The 26,633-nt window shown below is 46.6% G+C and overlaps 1 protein-coding gene across 1 annotated transcript in view; it reads right to left on the bottom strand.

The window, feature by feature from the left end:
- Positions 1-746: 746 nt before the first annotated feature.
- The window catches only part of LOC142582216 (uncharacterized), a 63,511-nt gene continuing 37,624 nt past the window's right edge, over positions 747-26,633 (bottom strand). The window contains exon 2 of the mRNA XM_075691652.1: positions 747-2,173. Within this exon, the coding sequence (XP_075547767.1) occupies positions 1,838-2,173 (336 nt within the window). The 3' untranslated portion in view covers positions 747-1,837. The remainder of the gene's footprint in view (positions 2,174-26,633) is intronic.

Genomic DNA, 26,633 nt, shown 5'->3' with positions numbered 1-26,633 from the left:
TAAGTGGGAGTATGCGCCACGTGTCAACTTGGTTATTTCGGGCTAATCGTGCGCGGCAACGCAACCGCAGAATTTACAATTGATTTTAATACATTCATTAACTGTGCCTTACGTTCTTCACGATATCACATACACAGGCTTCTTCTGCGTAGCAAAACATAGATCCGATTGTATATTGTAGCAGGAGCTACGAAAATGTGTTTCGAATCAAGCTCACTGAAATTTTGCAGATTTAGAGGCTGAGCGCACAAAAAGTTATTTGCGACAGGAACGCTTGTGATATTGCTAAAAAACAGTGCAATACAATGGCGCATCGGGCCCACCTCCTCAAAGATAGAGGTATCTTTCTTTTATGTTGTCGTTGTCGTTGCCTCAATACATGCTTAATGAAAAAAGAGAGCGCTACGAAGACAAGGACGAAAGAACAACGAGTACGACAGACAAGGCGAAAATGCGCCTTGTCTGTCGTACTCGTTGTTCTTTCGTCCTTGTCTTCGTAGCGCTCTCTTTTTTCATTAAGTATGCTCAACCAACTCGCCCACATCAAGCTTCTGCCTCAATACATGGTTGTTTAAATACGAGTATTTCTTAATTCTTGTTGTGCTATTTAAAGAAAGGGTACAAGGAGATGGCACACCAACATGCTTACTTCGTTTGCTTGCAAATAACACTGTCATTGCGGTTTTTGTCGTTTTTTGTCTTGAAGTTATCTTTGTCGGCAGGAAATAAACACAGCACTCATAAAACATTTCAAACAAAACATTATTTTATTGTCTAGTTTTAACTCTGAAAAAAGGCAAACGATATCAGTGATGCATTGCACAGAACCGCGGTTCTCCGTAAAAGTATACCAGCTAAGAATTTCAGTCAGTTCTACGCAGACACTACCATAACAACGGCGAACATATGTCACAAAGCAAAACCTACGTCGAGTAATATTACAGGACCCTTCAGTTATAAAGAATTTTAAAGAGGTTTCAGCAGCGGCATTGGATAACTTCCACCTTATGGAATATTTTACTTTAAAAGAAAGAGCAGCAAACATGGAGGCAGTGAATCAGCTTTTCTTTTTCTGACGCAGTGAGAAGCGGAAACACCCACCTAAACACGCAGCTATTCATACCTCGTCCTAAGCAAACGTTCAGAGCAACTGAGGCAGTAGCGTTTCTTTTTTTTTGCAATTCCAGCGCCCACTTTACTCAGCTCGGAACACTGTTTCGTCGCCGGGTTCCGCTATCACCTAGTGGTCGCGCCCAGATAGATTGTAGCCGTCGTTTGGTGGCCCCGACTTGCCGAAACGTTTGCTCCAACCTATGAGACACCCCTTGTTTGACCACAGTTGGGGCCTCGCACCTGGTAGGCGAGTGAAGTGCTGAAAATGCATCGCAAAGTAAACCTTAGAAATCTATTCTAGCCACTCTCAGTTCGGTCGCTCTGGCGCGAACAACATTAGAGATCCACAATTTTTGGGAAATTGCCGCCAAAGTCTCGTCTTAACAACACAATTGTTATCGCACGAAAAGAAATAAAAGGAACACGAGGGAAACACGAAGGAAAAAAAGAAGCACAACTGGTCTCTTCTCGAAGCTGACGCAGCTAAGCGAACGAGCCCGGCTAACGCAATGTTGGCTTCACTGTTCACCCTAGAGATGCACTTGCGGCGGGCAAATTCAAGCAACGAGCGATACTTCCCGAGCATCTGTATGGAGGCAGTCGCACGCACAATCCGTCATATATGCACCGCACCTCGCGTTCCGTCTCCAACGAACTGCGCCGGCCGACGAGCGGACACACGGCGCACACGGTTCTTGCGTCCGTGCTGTCGACAGCCTTGCCGTCACACGAAGACCTCGTGGTCGGACTCGGAGTGGCTGGAGCCGTAGTGCAACTGCACGCCCGAGTCGTAGGCCTGCGACAGGGCGCGCCGCCGCCTCAGCTGAGCGGCGGCCGCGCACCGTCGACAGCCTCCCGGCTCGGACGAAGACGACGACGAGGCGAGCGACTCGAGCGAGGCCGGCCTGCTGGGTGGCTTCACGGCGGAGCACTCGCCGTGGCTCGTCGTCGCCGCCGGCGTCGCTGGCCTCGTCTCGCGCGCCAGCCTGAGCTCGGCGATGCTCTGGTGCAGGCCCAGCAGCTGGCCGAACAGGGCGTTGTCCCGTTCCATCAGGCAGCTCTGCGCCGGGCAGGTGTGAAAACACACGCACAGTTGTTTTAACGTGAATGAGTTTTAGGGTGTGAATGACTTGAAATTCTCGTCGGCATTTATTACACAGCGAAGCTGTATATGGCTAAGGTTCCGCGCACTTTTGTTCTCAGTGAACAAAACTATCATCATCAATTGCTTATAAGCGAGCATTCATGCTCTCGTAAGCAAGAAAGATATGCAATGGCTCAAAGACCCGTAATGCAGAGGCTACAAGCACTCAGAAAAGTGAAGCGAACACTGCTTAGATTCTTTCTAATTACGCATACAACATACAGAACAGCATGTCAAAAACTGTCATCATCAATGGCTCACACCCCCGTGGCAATGGCTCATAACCCCCAAAACAAGCAAAGAAATGCAATGACTCATAGTCCCGTAAGGTTCATGGCTACTAATTTTGCATGAATCAGCTGCGATAACACTACCGCTGTTGTCGTTGTCGGTGATTTCAATGTGGATGTGTCGGTACCTAAAAGGGAGCGGTTTAGGCATTCCGTGTTGCAGACATATTCCTTGCGATGTCACACCGACCCGTCACAACCGACCACCCAGCAGCGTACGTACATCGATTTGCCATTATCAAATAATGTGATTGCAGTTGCGAGGGAAATCAGGACCACCGATCAATACAATAAACGACTGTGCTTACCTTTCGTGACGATAACCACCAATCAAGACAGTAAATAAGTTAGTGCCTTTGCTCAAAATTATGCGTCACCTCCGTGTCGTGTGCTAAACAGCTTCGCTGGTCAACCACCTGCGCAGAGTATGATGGCTCGTGATTTTTGCATACTAAATGACGGCCATCGAACAAGCTCGAGCAAGCGAGATTGCGTTCTGGCGCCCTGGCGAGGCGTTGGTCGTGTGCAGGCGATATACGCCGGCCAAACATTGCATTTCAGTATAGAGCTTTCTCACTTTCTGCAGTTAAGGCCAGTTGGTTATGCACTGTTTCGTAGGAACGCGCTGTTTTACACAAAACCAGTATAAACGAGTTTATGGCTGAAAATGTGGCGAAGTTGCGGGAAAGAAATTATTTATAAATGTATCTATATCTGTAACCATATCTCTACGCTGCACGAGCATTTCGAATAAATGTCTGATATCGACGTTCTTCCTTTTTCTTAAGGCGGCTGACCTCGTGGGAAGGGCTAGAATAGAATAAAAATAAAAAAGTAAGAGTGCTTGGGCTATATAACGTAAAACTATTCCAATATGTTTTATTCCAATCTCCTGACGTCAAATTTGCGTGACCACCGATGCAAGCATCGGGCGGCGACGCGATTGTTTGCTTTAAAAACTAATAACGTTGCCTACACTGAGCGGCTCGTCTTATCTAATTGGCTGACAAGAGGCGAGGAGCACGCTCAAGTAGAGAAGGTTTCGATGTGGCCGAGCCAGTGCACTGAAAATCGATAACCTGATGAAGAGGGTGGTACCGGCATCTGCGATTGGTCCGCTTTACCTTACTTAGCTTGCAGTGACTGGTCGAAAATGGCGTCGTCATGCAACAGAATGTTAAGAATGCTGCTAAAACGGATCCTCAGCAAAAAAAGAGTTGGCAGAACGAGGTTGTAAACGTGCCAAAAGTGCTCGGAAACGTTACATGGCCATCCAAGAAGCTTTATCGTACGCAAATAAGCCCGTGCTTTCCGGCAGGAGCGAGTATAGCCAGTGCCTGAGCAATCGGCGGCGGCCATCTTTTATTCCTTTCTGAACGGGGAAACCTGCGGCTATTTAGAAAAAAAATTCAGTTTTGTTCGGCATATTAATGGATCTTTAACGCGCCCACGTGACTTTGACGCGGTGAGTTATCGCGGTTTTGTGACGTCGCATGGCAGGTCGGTGAAGTGAGTGCAGCCCTAAAATTTTTGACCAATAGCCGAGATCTAATGGGGAAAGGCGTCGAATGATAAATAACTATCTTTCTTTTGTTCTGTTCAATCATGCATAATCAGTGTGTACGCGTCATATCCGATGGGGAGCTACCGTGGTTTTCGTGACGTCACGTCACAGAGAGGCGACGTGGGGGTGGTCCAAAAAGTTTTTGACCAATCGTGGAGGGATGATTGCAGAACTAGAATAGAAAAGCTTGGAATAGCTTTACGTCATAGCGCCCCTTATTTGTGCTGATAGAATACAGTGTATATCAGGAAGGGAAGGCGAACAAGAAGCATGCATGCGCCGTACCGCCGGAAGTAATGCTCTTAACTAAATGACAGCGTGCATAGCCAATATAAAACCGAGTGGTGTCTTGAAACTTCTCCTGCAGTCTCTACTGAAATATTTCTCCACTTACAAGATCCGAGAGTCAAGCAGCTTAGTAACGGACACTCTCATCATAATAAAAATGAGAATATTAAAATTTCCAGTCAAATGCGTCCTCAGCTAAAGAAACGATGGCCTTATTCATAAATATGCTAGAACTGTTCGCAAGAAAAAAATTCAGCGAATCCTTAGGTTGGTCATCTATCACCAGCGAATGCAGCCTAGAAATGGCAAAGAGCACTTACGAACGAGCTTTGTGAATTAGGCTCGAGGACGACAACTGAATGCGGTACAACGCACCAAGACTGACAGTATGCAGCGTAAAACTGTGGAAGCCAGCAACAATAACTATAACATAAAGGTCGCTTCCCTGCGAATCCTGACATCATACCATACTACAATCTTCTCGCAATATTACGCGTTGCTTAGGGTTTGTACTTACGGTGACAAACGGGTTGATATATCTAGTTGAAGCCCTCTTCGGTGTTGCACCCGAGTGCCGTTTCACTTGAGGGGTAAGAGAGGACAAGACCGCGGAGGAAGGGCTGCATAGTGACAACACACAAGTGCATCCTATAGCTGCCACACTTGAATATTGCGGTCATCAGCGCTTATTGGCTGGATTGTACGATACGTGTCAAAGTGCCTGTACGTCGACAGTGTGCAGCCCGACTGACACCGTGATCTTGACCTCACAGGCGGAAGACAGCGCGAGGAGGCTCCGCCTCGCCACTTGAAGAAAACGTTCGACGAGTCGCTGCTTGTGCGCCAGTCATCACTCGCCACGCCGGGCGGTGCCGACGCCTGTTTTATGGACCCCGGCACAATTGAGCCTATCATCAGGAAGTGCTCTCGTGCGCCCAGAACAATGAGCCCTGTTCTGCATTTAGAGCTTTGTGGCGTTGTCCCCGAGACTTCAGCAATCATGGGCCTTAATGTCTGCGAACGAGGCCACTCATTGTGCCCTAATGCGATTCCAGCTTTTGGCACCCTGAACTCGGTTGCAAAAGCCCCTAGCAGGAGCGGCGTTTCCGTGCTGAACGGGTGGTGTCAATATTGCTGATGTTCGATACCAGCTGCGCACTAATTTAGCGTGAGGGAGGCGTGGCCTGTCATTAGGGGAACATCGAGGCAAATGAAGATTCTCTCACGCACACAAACTAAACATTCGTGAACTGAACTGACTTTGAAAAAGTTATTTAGGCCTATCCTGATCGCCGACTCCCAGCAGTGTACCACCAGCACGAACTGAAATTCGAAAAAAGAATAAACTGCTCAAAATACCCGTTACGCATCATTACATCAAATTCTAGCGCGCAACCACTCCTTCGTCATTTTCTCAGCATGGTGTCGTGCGAGACACACGTTTCGAAGCTTAAGTTGAGCCAAAATTACAAATGCAGACGAACCTGAACCCATGGTAGCGCAACAACGTTCTCGGGCCATTTTCGACTTGTTCGCGTTCAACGTATGCTCAAAGTATAGTTTTGTCGTTGTCGAGGTGGTCCCGGCTTGCATTAACTGAATCGGCCATGAAAGGCAAGGATGAGCAGATGGGTGCGAACGAAACGGTGGAGTGATTTCATAAATCACATTGGTCACTTGGGGGCACACGCCGTATCCGCCTGCGTATGGGAAGAGCAGCTTCTCGGAACCGCCGAGAAGTCGTGCTAGGGAGCACGGCAAGACAAGCGGTTCAGTGACAAAGTGGATAGTCCTGTCGTAGTATATTGTAATGGGACTTGTTGGTGGATCTGGGACTTGGAAACTCGAGTGCGAGCAACTTGACGTGCATGGCCTGCATGTGTAGTATACTCTATCGAGCATAATCAGTCCGTGGGAACCCAGAGGAAGGCACCAGCGTGTCGAAATCCTACATTAACAATGTAGAATTTCGAGCGCATAAGACGAAAAATAAGGGGGGATATTCAATGCACTCAAGTCTGGGACTGGCGTACACAAGTGTCTCAAAAGGCAATACAGCGTCCAAATCCTAGCTGGTGTTCGGAGAACACATACATTGCCAACATATCGGTAATCGTGGGGTCCAGGTGTTCCGTCAAGCTGCAAATGGTAGTCCGTTAGCTAACTTGTGTTGTATCGAGCGAAATATTTAAAATGTTCAAACCACGTTCAAAATTAGATGTCTGCCCCGGTGGAGCAGGAGCTTTCGAAAAGCCCCGTGCTGGAGTATGATGTTATGCAGCAAGAACTCTGCAACATCGGTGCCATAGCTCGCGGGAAGTTCACGAGTGACGGCAAACCAAGTCGCATAATCTGTGGCAACGGCGATCCGCTTGTTTCCAGAAGTGGATAGAGAAACGGTCTAAGTAAGTTGTGGCCGACGTGGTGAAATTATTCGTATGGAACTTCAAGAGGCTCAAAAGGACCAGCAGGCGATATATATATATATATATATATATATATATATATATATATAGTGTCACCTTTTTCCGGCGTTGACACATGTCGCACAAGGCCACGTAACGATGCGCTAGACGGGACACGTCAGACCAACAGAAACAACCGCGTGAGAGAACGTAGTTGCGTGATGTATGCCGAGATGTCGCGTAGCTTGGCCAAAAGAGTGGAACGGAGGTTTGTCAGAATGACAAGCAACAGGTCAGAAATGTTCGGGAGTAAACTGAGATGATATAAGTTGTAACAAAAACAGTGACACCCATTCACCTACACCCTCCTGGACACAGGCACTGCGGTGTGCGTGTGTGATATATATAGACAGAGATAGAGCGGAAAATTTTTCAATTGCTATTCCAGTCACATGGTATTCCCGGGGGCCCAGAACGGTATACAAAAGGCAGGCATTCCAGCGGCTTGTTCAGCGTCGCTGGATAATGATTTCCTTCCACTTGCATTTCTTTTGCCTGCGGCGTTCGTTGCCAAGCTCGCTTTCACCGTCTCGGTCGTTTGCGATTCCCGAAGCCCGCCGCCGAGACAGACTCGTCCCAAGTGGGCCGGCTCGCCCACGCTGACGCCCGCGGCGCACATGCTCTTCCGAGCGCAGCCTTCCTTCGCGGCTTCCCAATTATCGTTTATCCACGCCAACAATCACTCCGGGCACCGCGCCCAGCCGTGGGAATTGGCAAGGACGGCAAACGCCGGAGACATAACGCCTCGCACACGGCCGCGGCGTATCACCACATATTATCGCAACCGAACATTCTCTTCTCTCCGGAGCTTCGTGCTATCATTGAAACGAAATCGCCGTTGGAATTTCTGACGACACCTCTGTTTCTTAAGACGCCGGAAAACACCTGCCTGCTTTTTCACAGCACTGTATGTTTAACAAAAATAAATTACATTCAAGAGGCCTTTCGGCTATTTTCTACAGCTCCTTTAATATGACAAGCTGATGACAAGGCTATTAGCTCCCAATAATGACTTGTGAATGTACAGTGCCTTGCCTATTGTGTGAATCGGATGGTTGACTATCACGCAGGCTACGACAATTCGCAAGGCGCTGAAATGGGCGGACTGCTTCGTCATTTTCAGATCTAATTATTAAGCTCTCCTAACGATGAACAATTCATTGATATTTCATATTGATATTTCATAACGATGAACAATTCATATTAGATAATTCAGAAATACCGACGTCACTCCTCAAAGACAAAAGCAGCAAGAACACATAATTAAAACACCTGGGGGATAACGAACAAGGACAGCTCGCGTAACAACAAGCCAGCGTTTAAAAAATCGGCTTATGTGGCAGCGCTATTAGCGCAATCATGAAGTACTGGGTAATGAAGAACCCTTTACTGCTTCCACACCACAGCGTATAAACCTCCTGGCAGAAAGAAATGCCCGAAATAGTACGCCGAGGTTCCTTGTGCGGTGTGTGCCCTATAGGCGTCATACTGTCACCGCGATCGTACACCGAGAAAAATCGAATGGAAAATTAAGTTGGGTTTGTTACTAACAACGGCCCCGAGTCTCGTATATATTGCGCGTTTTACCAATCACTGAATAATTATTGAAGATGCGTGTACTAAGGAAAGGACTGCTGTTCCTGCAACTCAAGTAAGAGTAGGCCTATTGATACGATCTCGACCCGGTGAGGTGGGTCTTCACCGCAAGAAGCAGGAAACAACGACGAAGCCGGGCATCGTTATAATGAAAAAAAAATAGAAAAGATTATATTCACTTCATTGGTACATGGATGTGAGTCTCACCTGAATCTCGCGCAGTTCTGTTCACAGATGGGTCAGCACGGCTTTAAATAACCTCTGGTGGTCCTGTCGCCTTCGCCATCTTCTTCTCGAGCCTGTTTTTCCCTTTTGCGCATCCTTGGTGTCAGCTCGGGGAAAAGGGGTGACGTCGTCTTGACCTTTGGTTTCTGCTTCTATCATTTTGTGTCAGCTCGGGTAAAAATGTAACGTCGTCTTGACGGTCGGTTTCTTCTTCTATCCTTTTGTGTTAGCTCGGGGAAAACGAGGTGGTGTCGATTCGGAGAAGAGGGCAATTATGTTGACGCGGGGAAGCCCGTTTGAATGCTTCTCACACCTGACAGGTCGATCATAACACTATAATGTTCAAATGTTGAGATAGGGCATTATTGCAGCGATAACAAAAGTAAACAAACCTTGAAATACAGTGCTGCAGATTTTATACAGTTGATTATAGGTGCACTCGTTGTGTGGGTCGCATGTCACGCAAATGTATCGTGTGCGCGGCATTAATATTTGGCGTGTTGTTATTTATGTGCAAAGCAAGGCGTACTGCATGAAGCACCGCTTAATGCCGCCTAACCATGCATTAGTTTTTACGCTTTACGCACGTGCTGTACATGTTAAATTATTTGTAAGGTTGGCTCCCAACCCGTACTTCTATTACTTGCCGCCCAACAGTCGCGCCCATTTTATGCATGTTTACACATACGGCGTTTTACAGTGGTAGTGTTATTTGTCTTAATGCACCGCTGATTTGGTTGCCGGTTCGACAATGCCATAAATCATTTGTAGCGCCAACTTGATGTGTAAATGAGTTAGACATCTGCACTTTTGCTTTAGCAGGTGAATTTCCAGTTACTCCGTTAGTTTAATACGGGGACAGTAAAGGACTGAGGACCAACTGAATGAATGAATGTGTGTTGTTTATTGGCGCAAGGACCAGTTAAGGCCAGAGAGCGCCATGCCAGTGTTAGTGACATCGCAGTGGAGTGATGAGTTCTATGAAGTTGATATGACGTGGCTGTAAAGGGGCCTTAAGAATAGTCGCTGTAAAGTGAGTAAAGTATACGCCTAATAAGATTATGGCGATGACTGATGACGTGTACTATGACGTGTACCATGCTTTGGCTAAAAAATGATACGGTATACAAAATATATCAGATGAAAAACTTGTCTAGAGCACTACTGCCTCACCATGGCCTTTGAAACACAAGGTCCTAGAGGCATGTGCTATGCAATACTAAAATCGCAGCGGCATCCTCTAAAGAGAGGAAGCGCTACGAATTTATGGGGCTAATAACATGTAAGACATCTTTCAGAAAACATAGGACTTCATTAGTACCAAAAGCGGTTCTGGACCGAGAAACATGATAGGATGAAGAGGAACGTGCTGCCAGTATGCTAGGAGAAAATGTCTTTCTCTCAGATTCGGCTTCCCGACACTTCAGGTTGACGTGGAGGACGGTCAGCCACTCCCCGCATCTACGACAGGTTGGAGGTTCATTTCCAGTGAGCAGAAAATTATGGGTGCCAAATGTGTGTCCTATTCTGAGACGACAGAATAGGACATCTGTTCAGCGTGATTTTCTTGCAGAGGGCCAGAAACCTAACTGTGGCTTCATCGCGTGCAGCTTATTATTTGTTTCCGCGTCCCACATGCGTTGCCAGCGGTTCCGCAGTTTCTTTCGTAAGAAAGGTCTCAGATCTGTGATAGGCACAGTAGCGGTAGGATTAACAGGTTGCGATGCAATTGACGCGGCCATCTGGTCCGCTAGAACATTACCCTCGATGCCCCTATATATATATATATATATATGCTGGCCAGGCGCCCAGCATATAATGACATGCTGGTTAGACATGTTCGCTTTACACAAGACGGCTACTCACGGTGGCAAAAGTGGTCAGCATTTTGTTCCTCGCTAATGCTATAATCAAGGGCTTACGGCAGCGGAGCCCGCTAAATGCTGGTCCACTTCTGACCAGTGGGTGGACAGCGGGGATAGTTTCGGTATCGGAAATAAAGCGTCGTCATGACACTGCAGCCAAAGGAAAAGTCAATAACTTTTGCATATGTGGCTCTATCTTTTCAACCTACATCGCAATAAAGTCATGCAATTTTGTGAGCAAATAAAATGTGTTTTCGGCTATTTTCTTTTTCGGCGTCGTATATTTAGTCGCTTGCGCCCGACGGGCGGTGCTTTCATTCTCATCGCTCCGGCCGCCAGTCTGTTCGTCTGCTCTTGCCGCTCTCCACTCACGTGCACGCTTTTTCGTATGCTCTACAGTGAAAAAAAACTTTTTCCTGTGCCCTGGAACGTTCCGTCGATGTCGGAAAAACTGAGGAAAGGGCACACGGCGTGCTGCGCGGCTGTGTGGTGTGGCGACTCGGGGAGCAACAGCCGGGCGAAATTATTCCGTTTCCCAGCAGACGAGCACCCTTTTTCTGCGGCAGTTATGAAGACAGACGGCTATCCTCATAAAAACAGATATAGGACGAAACGAAAGATATTCCACGGTTCTTTTCTAGTGAATATGTTTTTTCTGGGTTGGCGTGGCACATTTTTCTGCGGTGTTGTAAGAATTGAAGCTGCTTGTTGACAGTTGCTCATGAGCCGATTGAGGCTAGCTGATGCACAGACGGAAATTTTGCTTCGCTATATATGTTAGCGGTTGCTCTTCATCTTTTCCACGAGTACAAAACTTGCAATTTTTATTTGCCCAAGGTATTTGCTTGTTGCACAAATGGGTTTTGCTGGAGAGCATTCCACGGACCAGTTGTTTGTTGTGACATTACCACGCTTGAATATTCATGAACGCCGCTGATGCCCCCCCCCCAAAAAAAAGAAACAATTATGAAGCAGTCACCGTTTGCGTTTTGAATTACACGAAGTTTGAGTTACTTACCTGCGCGAGAATCGAAGTGCGCTTTACTTTTAATACTCTAGTATATAGAAGGACAGAGTTTTCTCGTTGCTGCTTCGTAATCTCAACATTGGTTTATATTTCATCATGACCGCGCGTTTCTGCGCGGTTTTCAGATATGCCATATGGAAAAATTACGCTGAATGGGCAGTCCTGAAAGGGCTGACATGGTAGCAGATGTACGTACAATGGCTACCACTTCTGCTTGTACCACTTCACAAAGACTAGGCCAACCCGACCAAAACAATACTGTTGTGGTGGGCTATGCCGGCTGTTAGAGTGGCAGAGCGATACGCGATCGATGAAGGTAGGGAAAAAAAGTTAGTAGTGGGTGCGAATCTGTGCTTCTGTCGTTCATTATTTTCTTACAGAAACCAATAGAGCATGGCGCAAGTGCCACGAGCACGGCGAGCGCTGTCATTTCCACGTCGTCTTCTACGGTGCCGGGTGCCAGTTATACGCAGCAAAATTTGCCCCGCGTGGAGCTGAGAAAACTTGCAACCTCCTCTTTCAAAATTATTACATAGCTACCATACAGGGATCTTGGGATGCTAGAATCTTCTTGAGCTTACTTCGATAATGTTGTGCAAGTTACTAATGTTGTTCGACACACTTCACTTCGCTGGTTTCATTAATATGGCAAAAGCAGGGTGGGGTACCTTTAGGCAAAACCACGAATAATTTTAATAAGCAAAGAAAGCATGCTGTGCCAGAAACGAGTGTTACAGAAAAGTTGAAACGCTTTCGCCTCCTTATTGTGTCGACAACGAAATTCTCATGACGGATGACCTACAGCCAATGATGACATGTATCACTGGTACTATGCGTCAAACAGGTCGCACGAAACTGAGCCTATGAGTTCTGTTAAAGAAAGTGCATAATGCACATGTACTAGCCCAGCAAGCAACCATTCTGCATAATGTACATTCAGCGTATTAGAGTATGACCTTCAAAACCATTCAAAAGAAAATTCTTCTGAGGCGGTTGCCCTGATGCATTGAATGCAACCGAGTTGAGTTACTTTCAAAAATATTTCACCATGTTCTAAAGCTGCGCGTTCAATAATACGGTTGTGCATCACTCTGCCTTTGCCCAACTTCAATTAACGATCACCCGCCGATTGAAACATTTTTCTCCTGCATTTACTGATTCTTGACAAAAGAACTCAGTGCTTTTTGTTGTTAGCTGTCTTGGAAATGCGCCATTTATGCGTAGATGATGCTAGAACAAACTAAGTGCATTACAAATGTTTAAGAAACATCTGCAATATACTCGTGAAGAATTTCGTAATGATACCTTGTTAGCAATGTTACAGCGCTGAATTAAGCTCTACTGCGCATATATGTTTGTCGCGAAATAAAACCAAATATAAAATAATATAGACATTTTTCAATGTAATTTGCTAAGTAGTTATCCGCACATAAGCACAATGAGAGCTATTCAGAAAATTTACTATGCATAGCATGTTTTTTGGACTAGGAAGTATATCCGTCGTATGGAATAAAAAGGGAATTTGTTTTTACTGTTATGCAATGATGTGGATCTGCTGTTCTTGATAATCTTTTTATTATTCGCAACCAGCTATTGCGACAATAACCGCTTTGTTATACTCGCGTTGTGCACAGTAAAAAAACATGGCCTCTGTAGCCCTTTTCTGTCTGAGAAATTTCAGGAAGCTGCTTTATGTATGCATGATCGCAGTACTGAATGCGCCCATTTGTACTGAATAATGAGATACTCAGCTCTATATTATTGCGTTGTGTATTGAATGACTTGCTGTGCGATAGGTTACTATTAAAAGCAGTGAATAAACCATATTTTCCAAACTGCTTATGTTCTGCCGAAACAAAATAGCCGCGTGCCATGGCGTGATGGCTCGCGCATCTTGAACAAAAAAAGATGTTTTCACTCAGATGTGTTGCAGATATGTCGTGACCTCGTCAGGAAAAGTAGAAGCCTCAGGGTGTTGACAACACTGTCTGAAAGATGAAAACAATCTGAAAGAAAAAATCCAGGCGGTGTTGGTTTCCGTTGTAGCGCCTACAGAGAAAGTGGTGCGCTCGTCGAGCGCATAGCAGACGACAAGCGGGACGGCGCTTGCGCATCAACAAAACCGTTTGCATGACAACATGCTTGATTTCTTTTGTTTTTTTCTCTCGGAAGTTTTGCCTACCAAGCACCAGGGGAGAAATTGGTGCTTGTGGCGCTACTCCCGTTTACCTGGGGGTGTGAGCGCCCCGAGGGCCCTGGATGGCAAGGTCGTGCCGGGCTATCTGTATACAATCAGCAATATTGCCTCAGTAGCCTGACAACCTATTCTTAAGGCGTGCTTCCCTTAACTTTATTATTTTAAAGGCCCTCAGGATTGGGGGTATTACATAAGTAGTGGGTAACAAATAAAAAAAATTAATACACAAGGAAAAGATGATTAGGTGCAAGTCTGCTCGCTGTTAAATATGTTAATTATATAGTTCAAAAACATGGATGGGCAGGTGATTGCGGCGATGTCGTGTGGAAGGCCGCTCCAGTCCGAGGCTGATTGTGGAAAGAACGATGAGGCAAAAGTGGTAGTGTGCGCTCTTGAGCGAGCGACTTGAAGGGGATGACCAATGCGGAGTGAAATGCGTGCAGGAGGACTCATGTAGAGTGGATGATGAAGTGAGCTGTAAAAGAACCTATGGAATAAGTACATAGCAGCAATACGACGCCGACAAGCTAGGGTTGTTAGGCCGGATTCTACTTTTAACGATGATACACTGGCATTGTATGAATAGCATGAACGAATGAATAGCATGAAAATGAATCTGAATGAAGACCACTAGCCTATGCCACGACGCAGCCAACTGTGCGAGCTGTACAAAGCGGTATATTTATTGCCATAGTAACGTACCACTTTCACTCGAATGCTTCTGCAGGGCCAATCGTCTAGGTATATGTGCATCAAAGATATAGCGGGCGTGAAGACGTCCCTTCTTTCAGTCAATGTGAAACCTAGCATTGAAAGAAAAATGACCATCCTTGTCTATATATGTGAGACCAACAGTGATGTGCGCCAGGATACAGTCAGCCTATCCCAACCATGGAGAAAGGGGGGCAAGAGTCGTGAAAGGAATAATCGCAGTTTGCTCGGCTTTCTTAAAGTGGACCTTCAGGCAGAGCAGGGCGTTTTCGCGATCCGACCAGCCTGAAAAAAGCGGCCAATCGCGAGGGGACTTTGAACGCGTTTTCCACTGCCCTGGAGGCAGCAGCAGTGTCAGAACAAACCTTGGTCACCGGGGCTTGCGAAGTGGGGCTGGAAGTTTCCTCCCGTGTGCCCGCCGTGAGCGCCAATTGGGCGTCCTTTTCGGCAGTGCGAACGCGTGCACGCGGCCGCGTCACGGCCGAGGAAAACAAAGCTGGCCGAGAGGAAGGCAGGGCGCGCTGGACGCCGGCGAAAGTGGGCCGCCGGAGAGGGCCGGACACGTCACGGCCCCGAGTGGCTCGAAATGATGCGGCATGGAGCGCTGGGTGAGGGGCGCTCGCGTGTCGGCAGTCATTTATTGACCGTTTTAGTAACGGCCAGTGGGAATCGCCATCTTAAAGGTTAACTCCCAAAGGGTTTCTTATCGTGTCTTGTAAGGGGTCGTTGTCTTCTCAGCGTCTCCTGTAATGGCTCTAAGACAGATCGATTCAGAAAGATCTCCGAAAGAATTTCAGACAACGAAAAAAAGAAATGCCAAGTAGGAACCATATCAGTTTGTTGGGTCAGAGAGCTTTCCGACATGACGTGATCGGTGACGTGTGAAAAGGAACAAGGCCGCTGTAGCAACATTTTCAGACGATGTGTTTGACTGCAAGAAATTACAAGTGCTCCCGCATATCGCAACTTTAGATGAAATAAACAAACAAATACCTGCTTTGGGAATGTTACACTGCCGAAACCTTTTACGGAAGCAGCCAGATATGCTCGCTATTGGCAACAACGGTCCCGCGCACTTTGTTTAAAGAAAAATTCGTCGCATGTCAGCAGACTCACCACTGGCGCATGCTGGTACCTCACCGATGTCACCACCGCTACGAACGGCACGACGAGCAAGCACGTAGTTTCTCATGAGGACAAATAGTTGAGCACGCTGGTGTGGATTCACAGTGGGGGCAAGCTAAGGGTAACATCACAAGAGGAACGACCAGAACAGTACATGTGCGGACTCTACAGGCGCCTGGCACCGGACAGAGGGCGCCGCGGCCTTCTCACTTAACATCACAGCGTCGTCGACACCTGCAGCTAGGGGTGCGAAGAAACTAAGAAAGACATTGAGAATCACAAGAACCCACCCGCCATCGTTTGTCTGAGTGTCACGTGCCGAACTTTGCCGATTCATGCGGAGCATGCGCGCATGGACGTTTTCAGATCTCGTACACTCCTTGCCTCGTGATACGTGATCGGAGATGTCAGGGCGAATTCTTATATCATTCCACCTAGTCTGCTTCCACCGCTCGCAAGGCTGTGCTCTGGCGCTGCTGTTCCCGTGGAACGCTTCAGCGGTAGGTGCTTCAACGCACGCTATCTGCGCCGTGACGCTCAATTGTAGAGCGTCCACTTCTCGCCGGTTTAACGTAACCGTGCGCCGCGCGTGCTGTTGTGCCTGGCGATGTCTCGGAACAGAGCATGCTTCACCGGCAGACGTGCAGCTGTGGAGTGCCATTCACGCTTCGTCGTTTACTCAAGGCGACTAAATCAGCGTGGCCTGAGACTGACGGACAAGCAATTATGTTCCGTATCATCGGCTTTTCGACCGCCCAGAGCTGACAGGGGAGGCGAGTGCCCTCCGAGCCTATGACTGGACCTGGCACCGGCGGTGACGCAGAAACAGTGACAGATCACTGCAGGACGACAGCGCCGCGCTCCGACGACCGCCAAGGCCAGTCTCCCGATCGCGACAGATTGACTGTCAGGAACAGGCCGCTAATTGATGAAAGGGGCCATTGGCGAGGACTCCCGTGGGAACGGCATCGACAGGTACATTAGATTCGTCGGCGCCACCTGGACCAGTTCACGATGTGCTGTACCCTGCCATTCGTTTCAGCACTGCAGCAATGGCGTCTGCTGAACCCCGCCATTCGTTTCAAAAGGTGCAGGAGAGGTGCAGGGCTGGTTCATGATTTTGCTGCGCCCACTCCACTGACCGTGCCAACTTGGTGCAAGCGTACAGCTGCCAAGCAGCAGCGTAGCAGACGACGCAGCACACGGGCACGAGTGCCGTTGAAACCCCGCTTGCGCACGTCTGATGTGCCTACGCAAGTGTGGTGTGTATTTACGCCCCAGTAGCCGATCGTACCTGCATTTTAGGACCTCTCAAACATACGCATTCCGTGCCCGTTAGTCGGACATAACATAACGCCTGTACCATATCCCTGCTCCGCGTCTTCACCTTGGCATTCGTTTCGAATTTCGCGCTGTGGCTGCACAGCAGAAATCGAGCTGCACAATTTCTGAACTTATCGTGAACCGCCGTGAACTGGTACACAGTGGCGCAGGTGAATCGAACGGACATGACATCAGGTTCACAGTTTGCCACGTGGTTGCTTCGTATGTGGGGGCGATTGTGCAACGTTGGAGAACGGTTCGGCGTTTGTGAGCAGCCATGAAGAAGAACAGTGAGTTCCTTCGACGAACGAAAGGAAAAGAAAAAACGGGATAAGAAAAGCGGATCTGGACAGCTGTGAAGAGGCTCGGACATGCAAAGACTTAAGCATGCAGTGTGCTCCATACATGGAGCCGTTCTTGCACAATTCGATCATGGACATTTGTACATAAACATTTTTCACATAACTTGAACGTCGCTCGAAACCTTTCTTCCTCCCGGCACCATCTATGGAACCTTCGTGGCCGCACGGACCTCCGACTTCACAGAAGTGGCCGCAAGCGTGCGCTACGCCGGACTATATATCCGCGTTTTAAAACTTGTAAAAAATGTTGATAGGAACCGCTATTCTCTATGCAAGTTCTTGTCTTTCTCTCCCTCTCTCACTGTCCACTCCTCTCACCTATGCGACTGTAGCATAATTCTCCTCTCCATTTAGTTATTTTGACCATCACAAATCAATCTTAGCAATCCCCACAGTACATCGAATAGTTAGACGGCGTTGCGCCTGGTCAACCACAGTTCGTGGTTAATTAATCTCTGGTTGATGCAAAGATCCGTCTACCCTAAACATAAGCTCAACCGTAGCTAACTAAAGAACTTTAAAGTTTACTTTCCTACGGCATTCTACAACTTACTAATATGAATTACATAACACCTCTCCGATATTTATTTTTCGTTCAACTGCTCCTTTTCTTTCTGCGTGGCGACGTATATTTCTTAACTTATCGCCTGCAGTGAACACGACATCCCCGTATCGACTACATAGGCGTGGTAGCTTCTAAAGTCTGTATGGCAGGGAGTGAATCTTAGGTATGCGCAGGACTGCCTTTCTGTCCTCTATGCTGTATGCTAACAGGAATATAGAAATGACCTGTTTTAGGGCACGGACCAGGTGCGCGAACGAAAATATTTTTTTATATTTTGGTGACAAAAAAAAATTTACTCGTCATTCCGGCACTGCGAAAGTGGATGTCCAGCGGAGGTGTTCAAAATCCCCGCTACAACCGCTGAGGGAAGCATAGGACTACGGGGGGCTTCGGGGCTCGAGCCCCCTCCCGGCGATGCCGAAGCCTACCCCCCTCCCCTGCCCCTAACGTGTCAATGCCAGAGTTTTGTAACCCACATCATCTGAGGTTTCTTTTGACTTGTCTCGACCTTTTCACTTAAAATTTGAGTGTGGCTAATAGCTTACTGCATCGTTGTTGGCGCGGAAGTGCATGGATTTTCATTCATACTTCGCTTTATTTCTGCAAATCCTGACAATAGCAGAGCATGCGCATTAGAACTTCCAGCGGCGGCTGCCTCGTGCGTATTTTCGGACTTAAACACTGTCTCAAATTTCCACTCTAAACACCATGCACGTAAAGAATATATTTAGATATATACACAGGAAAAGATTTATTATGTGTTTTAAAGATAAGCAGGCAGCGAAATAACAATTATTTCTAAAGGTGTGGATAGCTTATGCTTAAAGAATGAATATGTTGTTGTGTGTTCGCATCACTTCAAAATGTTTTGCGTGCTTTTTTGGCCCTGCAAAGAACGTGTAGGCTTTAGTGACCCCTTCGGTAGAGTCTTTTATGAACGGCGTGTGAAATGCACATGAATGATGTGTCTCAGTCTCACTTCTCCTTCCTATCGACTAGCCATGTACAGCTCGGCTGTAGAACATCGTCATCGAGCTAGTGCCTCATCTTCCGCGCCTCGGTCTAAGTAACACGTCGCGTTTGGTGTTAGTTAATTGGAAACAAACTGTGATAGCTGTTTCTTAGTGTAGGTAACGTGCACGGATGGTCCTTTCTTTTTTGCCACAAAACCTATCACCACAAAACAAAATGGACGTCAGTGCAAATGTTTAAAGTTGCGTGTTGTTTCGTCCCAGTCGCCATGTGTTTCTCTAAATTTACGCCGGTGTTATGATCTGTCCCATCTTCTTCGATCACACACTGAACCGGACAGCATTCATTGGATGGACGAAATACTGGAAGGAGTGGTGGATGAGTTTCTCAGTGAAGTCCCGCTATCACGTCTTCCACTTCCGTGGTATCAGCAAGGTGGGGCACCAGCACACAGCAGTAGCAGAGCACGAAACTGGCTGGATGCAACTTTTCGTGCGAAATTGGCCGGTCAGGCCACATGACCTCTCTCCACTCGATTTCTTTCTTTGAGGTTATGTGAAAGATCGTGCTTACATGATCGAGACGGAAGTCAGATTAGGTCAAGGCAAGGATAACGGATGTCTGCCGTTGGATTCCAGCGTCGGTCACCAAGAAAGCCACTGAAGATGTGATAAAGTGGACTCAGTACTGCGTAGCTGCAGAAGGAAACACCTCTTCGAACATGTCCTCTAGGCAGCAGCGGGAGTTCAACGGCGCTTACGAATTCATAGATAATAAAGGTACACTGAAATCTGATGTATTTTTTAGTTTGTTTTTGTGCAGGCGTCCCGACTGCCAATTCGGCTCATCTAGAAGCGCTATATTTACTTTCTTGAACGCATCGGTTCTGCCTTTTTCCTACACATGGGTCGCTTCCCAGTCTGTTTATTTCACTTTTATTTTTTCCCACGACCCTATTTTTGCAGAAAGTATACCCTCTCATGAAAAATAAAACCGTCACTCTAATTTGGCTTTGGTCTGAAGCAAATTTCTGGCGCGAAATATAGCTGCGCGCGCACTCTGTCGATTCGGTGCAAGCAAAGCCTGGATTTTGAAACATGCTATGCGTATTACATTGCTTTTGCGTTTCGTCCGTGGTCCGAGCGGCGCTTCGACCGCGTTATCAAGGGGCTTTTGTTATCAATGGGATCAGTCGGCCTTGAGATACGGATAATAAGTGTGACGTAGAGAGGAAGGAATAGCTGCAAAGCCGGGAAGCCTGCTGTTGGTGCTCCTTCCGTACCATAATTAAGGTGGTGCGCTGTCTCTTCGGGTTTGCGACAGCCAATGCAGTTGCTTTCAATAAGTTTACTTCAGGGCGCTGCTTTATGATGCGGGTGGGAGCGTAGCCACTTGATATTTCTCGTATTTCGTGAGGTTTCTTTGCCAGTAGGAAAACACAGCAGTTAGATGCCATTCGGGGGTGCCTGGGGGTGCTTACAGATGCCTCATTGACACTTTGATAATTAGGACAATACTTCTAGAATTAGAAGATTGCAATTGTCGAATTAAATTTAAGGAACGAAATAATTAATGGCGGCTACTCCACTGTACTGGAAACAATATCCAGTAGGCTTTTTTCGAACAACGCAACTGCTCTTAATTTAAGTCTTGGTGCGTGATAGTTCGGGCACCCTGTATAATTCACTCAGTAACCGAAATGAGGCCAAGCCGGATTCACTCCAAATTATAATCAGCAGCAGTCACGCGCAGCAGCGCTTATACTCGAACTCACATAATAAGAAATAAAGACAGAGCAAGGCTGCAGTTTCTCCGGAAACGCGAAACAGTATTAGTGATAGTGAAGTATACGAAAATTACACGAAGGAAGATTACACCACCGAGAGATGCCAGATTCTTGGTGGTGGGAGAGCACTCAGGCTGTGAAATGGAACTGTCTCCTACTATGAGGCCTTCTAAAGTCTTATATAAAGCCGGCACTTCAGTGAACAATTCTTCGAGGTCACACGAAGTTTCTTCAAGTGCAAGATATATATATATGTGCGTGTGTTTAGGAAAGCTGGTTCCCTCCCCCCCCCCCCCCCCTGGAAAATGAAAACTGTCCGCCTATGGAGGGGAGTACGTATGCAATACTTCATTGCTCACGAAGTTCCTCCTCCGGCGCATTATTCAGCCACAGGAGAATGTGAACGGAGAGACTTCCCCTGTGCTGGAATTGCACGGCGATAGGTGACCAGCACCCGCCGTGGTTGCTCAGTGGCTATGGTGTTGGGCTGCTGAGCACGAGGTCGCGGGATCGAATCCCGGCCACGGCGGCCGCATTTCGATGGGGGCGAAATGCGAAAGCACCCGTGTGCTTAGATTTAGGTGCACGTTAAAGAACCCCAGGTGGTCAAAATTTCCGGAGTCCTCCACTACGGCGTGCCTCATAATCAGAAAGTGGTTTTGGCACGTAAAACCCCAAATATTATTATTATTATTATACGCGACCAGCGGCAGCACGCCGCTGCTCGTCGTATTGCTGTTTCGTTTTCCCTTTGGTGCTCCTCGTAATTGCGTTGCTCCTCGGGAGTCCTAATTAACTATGCGTTGCCTATCAATAGCGGTACTGCAACAACAATGAAATCAGTTGCGGGGCTGCTGCTTTTATATATGAAAGACTAGTGGCGCCACTTCCCACTTCGCAAGCTGCCGTCGCCGCGGCTGCTTGCGCAACAGTAATCTTTGGCGTGAAACGTATGCGGAGAGCGCTATGTGCAACGTATTACTAGCAGGAGGGCCTTATCATCAATTATGTAGTTTGTATGCTTGTTTTTTGCTTGCACTTTATTGAAACGAATGATGCGTTGTATGTTCTGTGCGTGATACCAAAGAATACATGCGCTTTTCGCTTCAATCGCTGAAGGTTTTCTTATTATTAATTTTTTTGTCCGTGAGAATGCCGCCGCGAAATATCCCGACCAACTACAGCCAAACAGTTTCTTTGTGAAAAAACTGCAGAGCTTTCAGTCACACCGTTTGGTGCATATGACCAAAGTGCCCGCTACAATTTATACCATACATATTTCGTTGAAGCTCACATACATTTCCGAAATCACCAGTATTGTCACTGAACGTGACCAGAAATACTTTACATAAACATCCGGTGCCGCCACCTGCTGCGAGCTGGAATCTTCGCACATCCAAAGAAACAAAATTTGGTCGCAAGAAATAGATTGTGCTGACGTGTCCGAAGATCACACAAGAAACAGTGCTGTTATTGTGCGGGTGCATTTTTTATCTTGCAAATTTTGAAAGGTGCGAGTCTAAGGAGATCTGCAGATGTAGGTGCAGTGCAATGATTTGCAGCTTTAAGTACAGCACATATAAGTAGTCGTGTAGATAAGTTACGGGCTGTGGGGCCGTGTTTTGTAATTACTCACTTGTCGCAACCATCCTAGTAACCTTGTTCTGTATGTAACTATACTTCGTAACGTGTAGTTTAAAATCTTAGGAAATAGAGCCCAAGTAATGGGTCGTACGCTGACGAAGTAATATAACACATGGTTTAATTACAGACATTAAAATTATTGATACAGCAGCTCAAACAAACGGCTTCGCTAGAACTTGGCTTGCGCTACAGGGCGACGCAAATCTGCCGCTTTACGCTCGCCGCCGCGCTGCGCAGCACGAGGTCGCGGGATCGAGTCCCCACCGCACATCATGGTGAAAGCGAAACGCAAGAACGCATTTAGCACTTACGCTTAGACGCACATTAAAGAACTCTGCAGCTGGTCAAAATTAAGGCGCACCCCATAATCAGACCGTGGTTTTGGCTCGTAAAAGCCCGTAATTTAATTTTAAGTCTGCTGCATCTTCCTTCGGTATATTTGGCTTCAGGGCTTTCTTGTAACATTTAAAAAAATGACGACAGAAATAATTACTCTGGATTCGATTTTAACCTAAAATATACAGGGTCGCAGGGCAATGTTTCGCATTAACTAAAGAGTAAACAAGAAGGAAGGCTTTGAAATACGAGAGCTTGAAGTATATACAGGGTGACCCAAATATCATGCACCAATATTTAAAGATATGCCCATTTTACGTAGCTGGATAGAACCAAAGTAATGTTGTTTGCCGTCGCTTGGAGATATTCAGATTTCTTCCATTACACCTAATTACATAATCAGTCTCAATTAATCAACTTTTCAAATATTATTATTAGATGAAAAGCGTCAATGAGAGAGCAACATGAAAAGCTCCCGGTACAGCTTCCTGCTGCTCAGTGCGTGCTGCATAAAAGTGCTTTTCCGAGCGCGGAATGCCCGCGAATTGCCACGAGCGGCTAGTCGAGTGGCAATTCCGCGTGTATTGGGGGGCTTCTTCTTAAGGCGGCACGCAACAAAAAATTTGAAGGCCCAGTCACCTCTGTGAAGGTGGATCGCCAGCGAAGCTGTTACCATCTATTTAGCCTATTCTGGTCTAACGAATGAAATGAGTGCGCCGTAAAATGCAGTGTATAACCATTTATTGCACAACGACATTCCCGACGGCTTTATGACCACCGTGGTATACACTGAGCTTTTCGGTTTTGACACTTGCCACGTTATTCGCTAACGTTAGGTCGACACCCGAGCCACGGATTGAGTTGGTTAACACATTAACAAACTAGTAGAAACTCTCCGAAGACACAGTCTACGAACCATTTGTTTTCCTGTTTCGAAATGCGCTACACGTCATTTTTTTCTTGCGCTAAATCGTCGATTTCTAGAAAGCCGAGTTCTCTGTGGAGCGCCACAAAAGAATCGCCGGTTAATGAGAGCAGCATTCCGGGCAAGTTGGTAATCCATTGCTTAAATGATATTGCGCGACATAAAAACGACACGGACGTGAAAGAAGACGACACACCAAGCGCAAACTTTCAACTAAGTTTATTGTGCCACTGCGTCATTTTATAACGTAGATCGCGCATGCGCTTACAAGGAAATGAAGTGCCAAGTCATGTAACATGGTTACGTGTCATGTGACGCCGCGTCCAAGTAACGTAATTCTTTTTTTGTGAGAGCCAGAGACGGGAAGCTAACACACGCATCACCCAATTTCGCAATCATCTGCGTTTCAGATATCTCACGGATGAGCTGCGTTCTGCCACGGGAAACAATCGTGCATTGATCCTCAAGAGGCTTACACCCATGATCGCGACAGTGGATCGCCAAGAAACCACCTGAGCCGTTTTTTACATTGTTGCTGTGTTCGCGGAGCCGATCATTGAGGCAACGCCCAGTTTGTCCGATATATTTCTTCCCACATGAAAGCGGGAGGTTGTACACCACCCGGTGTACACACTCGACAAACTTTTTTCGGTGATGCTTTCTGCACTTATCGGAAGGGACGGCATTTGGATCAGTCAGCCTGCAAAGCTTGCCGAGCTTGTCGGGAGCAGAAAAAACAACTCTTACGTTCGCCCTTTGGGCAATCTTTTTCAAGTTGTGGGATATCCCGTGCATGTATGGTATGACACTTACTTTAAGTAGTATGCCAGGAGAGGCATCGGCAACTGACTTCTGCGTGCTGGATCGCGTTTCTCTTAAGATGCGTTCCGCGACAGACACTAGCACCACCCTAGGATATCCAGCCACGGACAACCGTAAAGTTTGCGCTGCTAAGCTTGCGTCCACAACATGACAGCAAGACTTGCTAAGGGCATTCTTGAAGCACAAACTGATAATGGCCCGCTTAGCAAGCTTAGAATGTGCGGACGTATACGGCAGAAGTGGTTTGTTGGCTCGCGGCTCATACGACCAACACGTGTGGCTGTCCTGAAAGTTCAGGCGAAGATCAAGAAAACGAAGAGACCTATCTACCGGCATCTCATGAGTAGTTTGAAGGGGGACTAAGCACTTCTGAAACGTTGCTAACGCTTTCTTACTTTCCAGAATGAAGGCATCAGAAGACGCCGGTTGGTAGAGGTAAACAGCTTCGCAGTAATAACCTGAGTATCTACAAGCGACGGCAAAAAACATTTCCTTGGTTCTGTCCAGCCACGTAGCATTTGCATATTTTGAAATCTTGGTGCATGGTAGCTGGGTACGTGTGCATCTCTGCTATGCGCAGCCAGAGAATAACTTTCGGCATAAAACCTGAACATATAGTGTCGGCTCACACGTATCTAAAGCCCACCACTTTGTTAATAGTGGAATGGTGAATTATATTTCATGGATTCTTTTATTTACTTTATGTTTTGCTTGATTTATACATTCGTTATGTGAAGTGATTTATGTCATCATCAATTCAAGTATACATATCTTATCCAATGGTACAGCGGGAAGGGGCGGCGAAAGGGCAATTGGATGCCTGACAATGCACCAATCCCCGCCCAGACCACGATATTGCATAACACTCATCGTGTCACGCTATGTAATACATAAATGCAGTGAAGAAACGAAAACTAAGCCGTAGTTTTAACAAGTGATCTAGAACATACTTGATATCAAGAGCTTATCGAAAAGAAATTTTCACGGCTGAATTTTAGGGCGCAATACATTTCTGAAAAAAAGTATACAAGATAAGCAAGTCTTACGCAGAATAGAGAGAAAAGATACCTTGTTTGAAGCGAGAGTAGATAAGCGTGTAGCTTTATCTTTTTTATTTTTGAAGATTGCTTCTGATCGGCTTTAATTCACTGTGCTCATGGCCATCCTGTTAGAGTTTAAAAACCAAGGAATAAGGTGTTAGTTTTTGCTTGCCGTAGTTTGTCCGAATCCTTTCACTGTAATAGGTGGTTTTCCTAAGATTATACGTGCTACTCTGGGGGTGCACTCGTTCTTGGCCAATCATCCAGAATGGACGTGTCCCACTGTCACGCAAGAGGTACAGAATCCCCAAACGTTGCTTGATATAATAGGTGTCGTGCTTTTGTGCGCATGGTGCCTGTCGTTGCCACTCTTCCCTCGGCAAAGGTCGCTTTGGTCCTCGTGACATCGCTGCGCAGAAGCAGTGCGTCCGCCTGATTTGGGCTTCGCATTACGGCATAGCTTAGGATGCAGTGCATAAACGTAAAAACTACATGACGATAATGTTGTGACCTTTGCGGTCGATAAAGATAAACGCTAGCTCCATGAGATTACACGTTGTATAGGATGAAATTAAAATTGTACGCATCACCGGTAGTTGAAGAGCATTGATTTAACCACCTTGCTAAAGCTTTAAGAAAGGTTCTGCCCAGCTACGTAGCATTTGTATATTTTTAAATCTTGGTGCATGATAGTTGGGACAGCCTGTTTAAACTCAAGGAAGCAATCCGACTGAATCGGCTTGCATGCAATACGGTAGATAATAAATGTGCCCTTTCCTTTATAACAGCCACATCTAGACTTGTCGAGATGAAAATGAAACGACATTGGCTGTCTTTATTCTTGAATAAAGCGAGAACACTTTATTCGAGTTTCGCCCATCTAATATCAAAGTGGTATGTATGCTGTATAATCTAATTATCTTGCCCTTACTTAGTCATACCTATTGTCAGTAGTTTTAGCACATTCATTTTATAGTCAGCGTTTATAGCAGCAATTGTATGCCCTACCCTACGGCGCCACCTCAGCCCCATTTCCTGTACGCTGTCATTAACTCCAGCAATTATTGACAATGTAAAATGAAGCAAACAATGGCCACGCCGCATTATTACGACCAGGTATGTCTCATAAGTAGCGGAAAGGGCAGAAAATTTTTGCGTAAGTTCGCCGGACCTCAAAACCATCTATTTTGCATAGTCAGAGGAAAGTGTTGGACCGGAGCTAGCTTAGGAAGCTCGACCCCACGTAGA

Source organism: Dermacentor variabilis, chromosome 5 (assembly GCF_050947875.1).
Source record: "Dermacentor variabilis isolate Ectoservices chromosome 5, ASM5094787v1, whole genome shotgun sequence".
In the NCBI taxonomy this organism is placed as follows: Eukaryota; Metazoa; Arthropoda; class Arachnida; order Ixodida; family Ixodidae; genus Dermacentor; species Dermacentor variabilis.
This window is presented reverse-complemented; position numbering and strand designations above follow the sequence as displayed.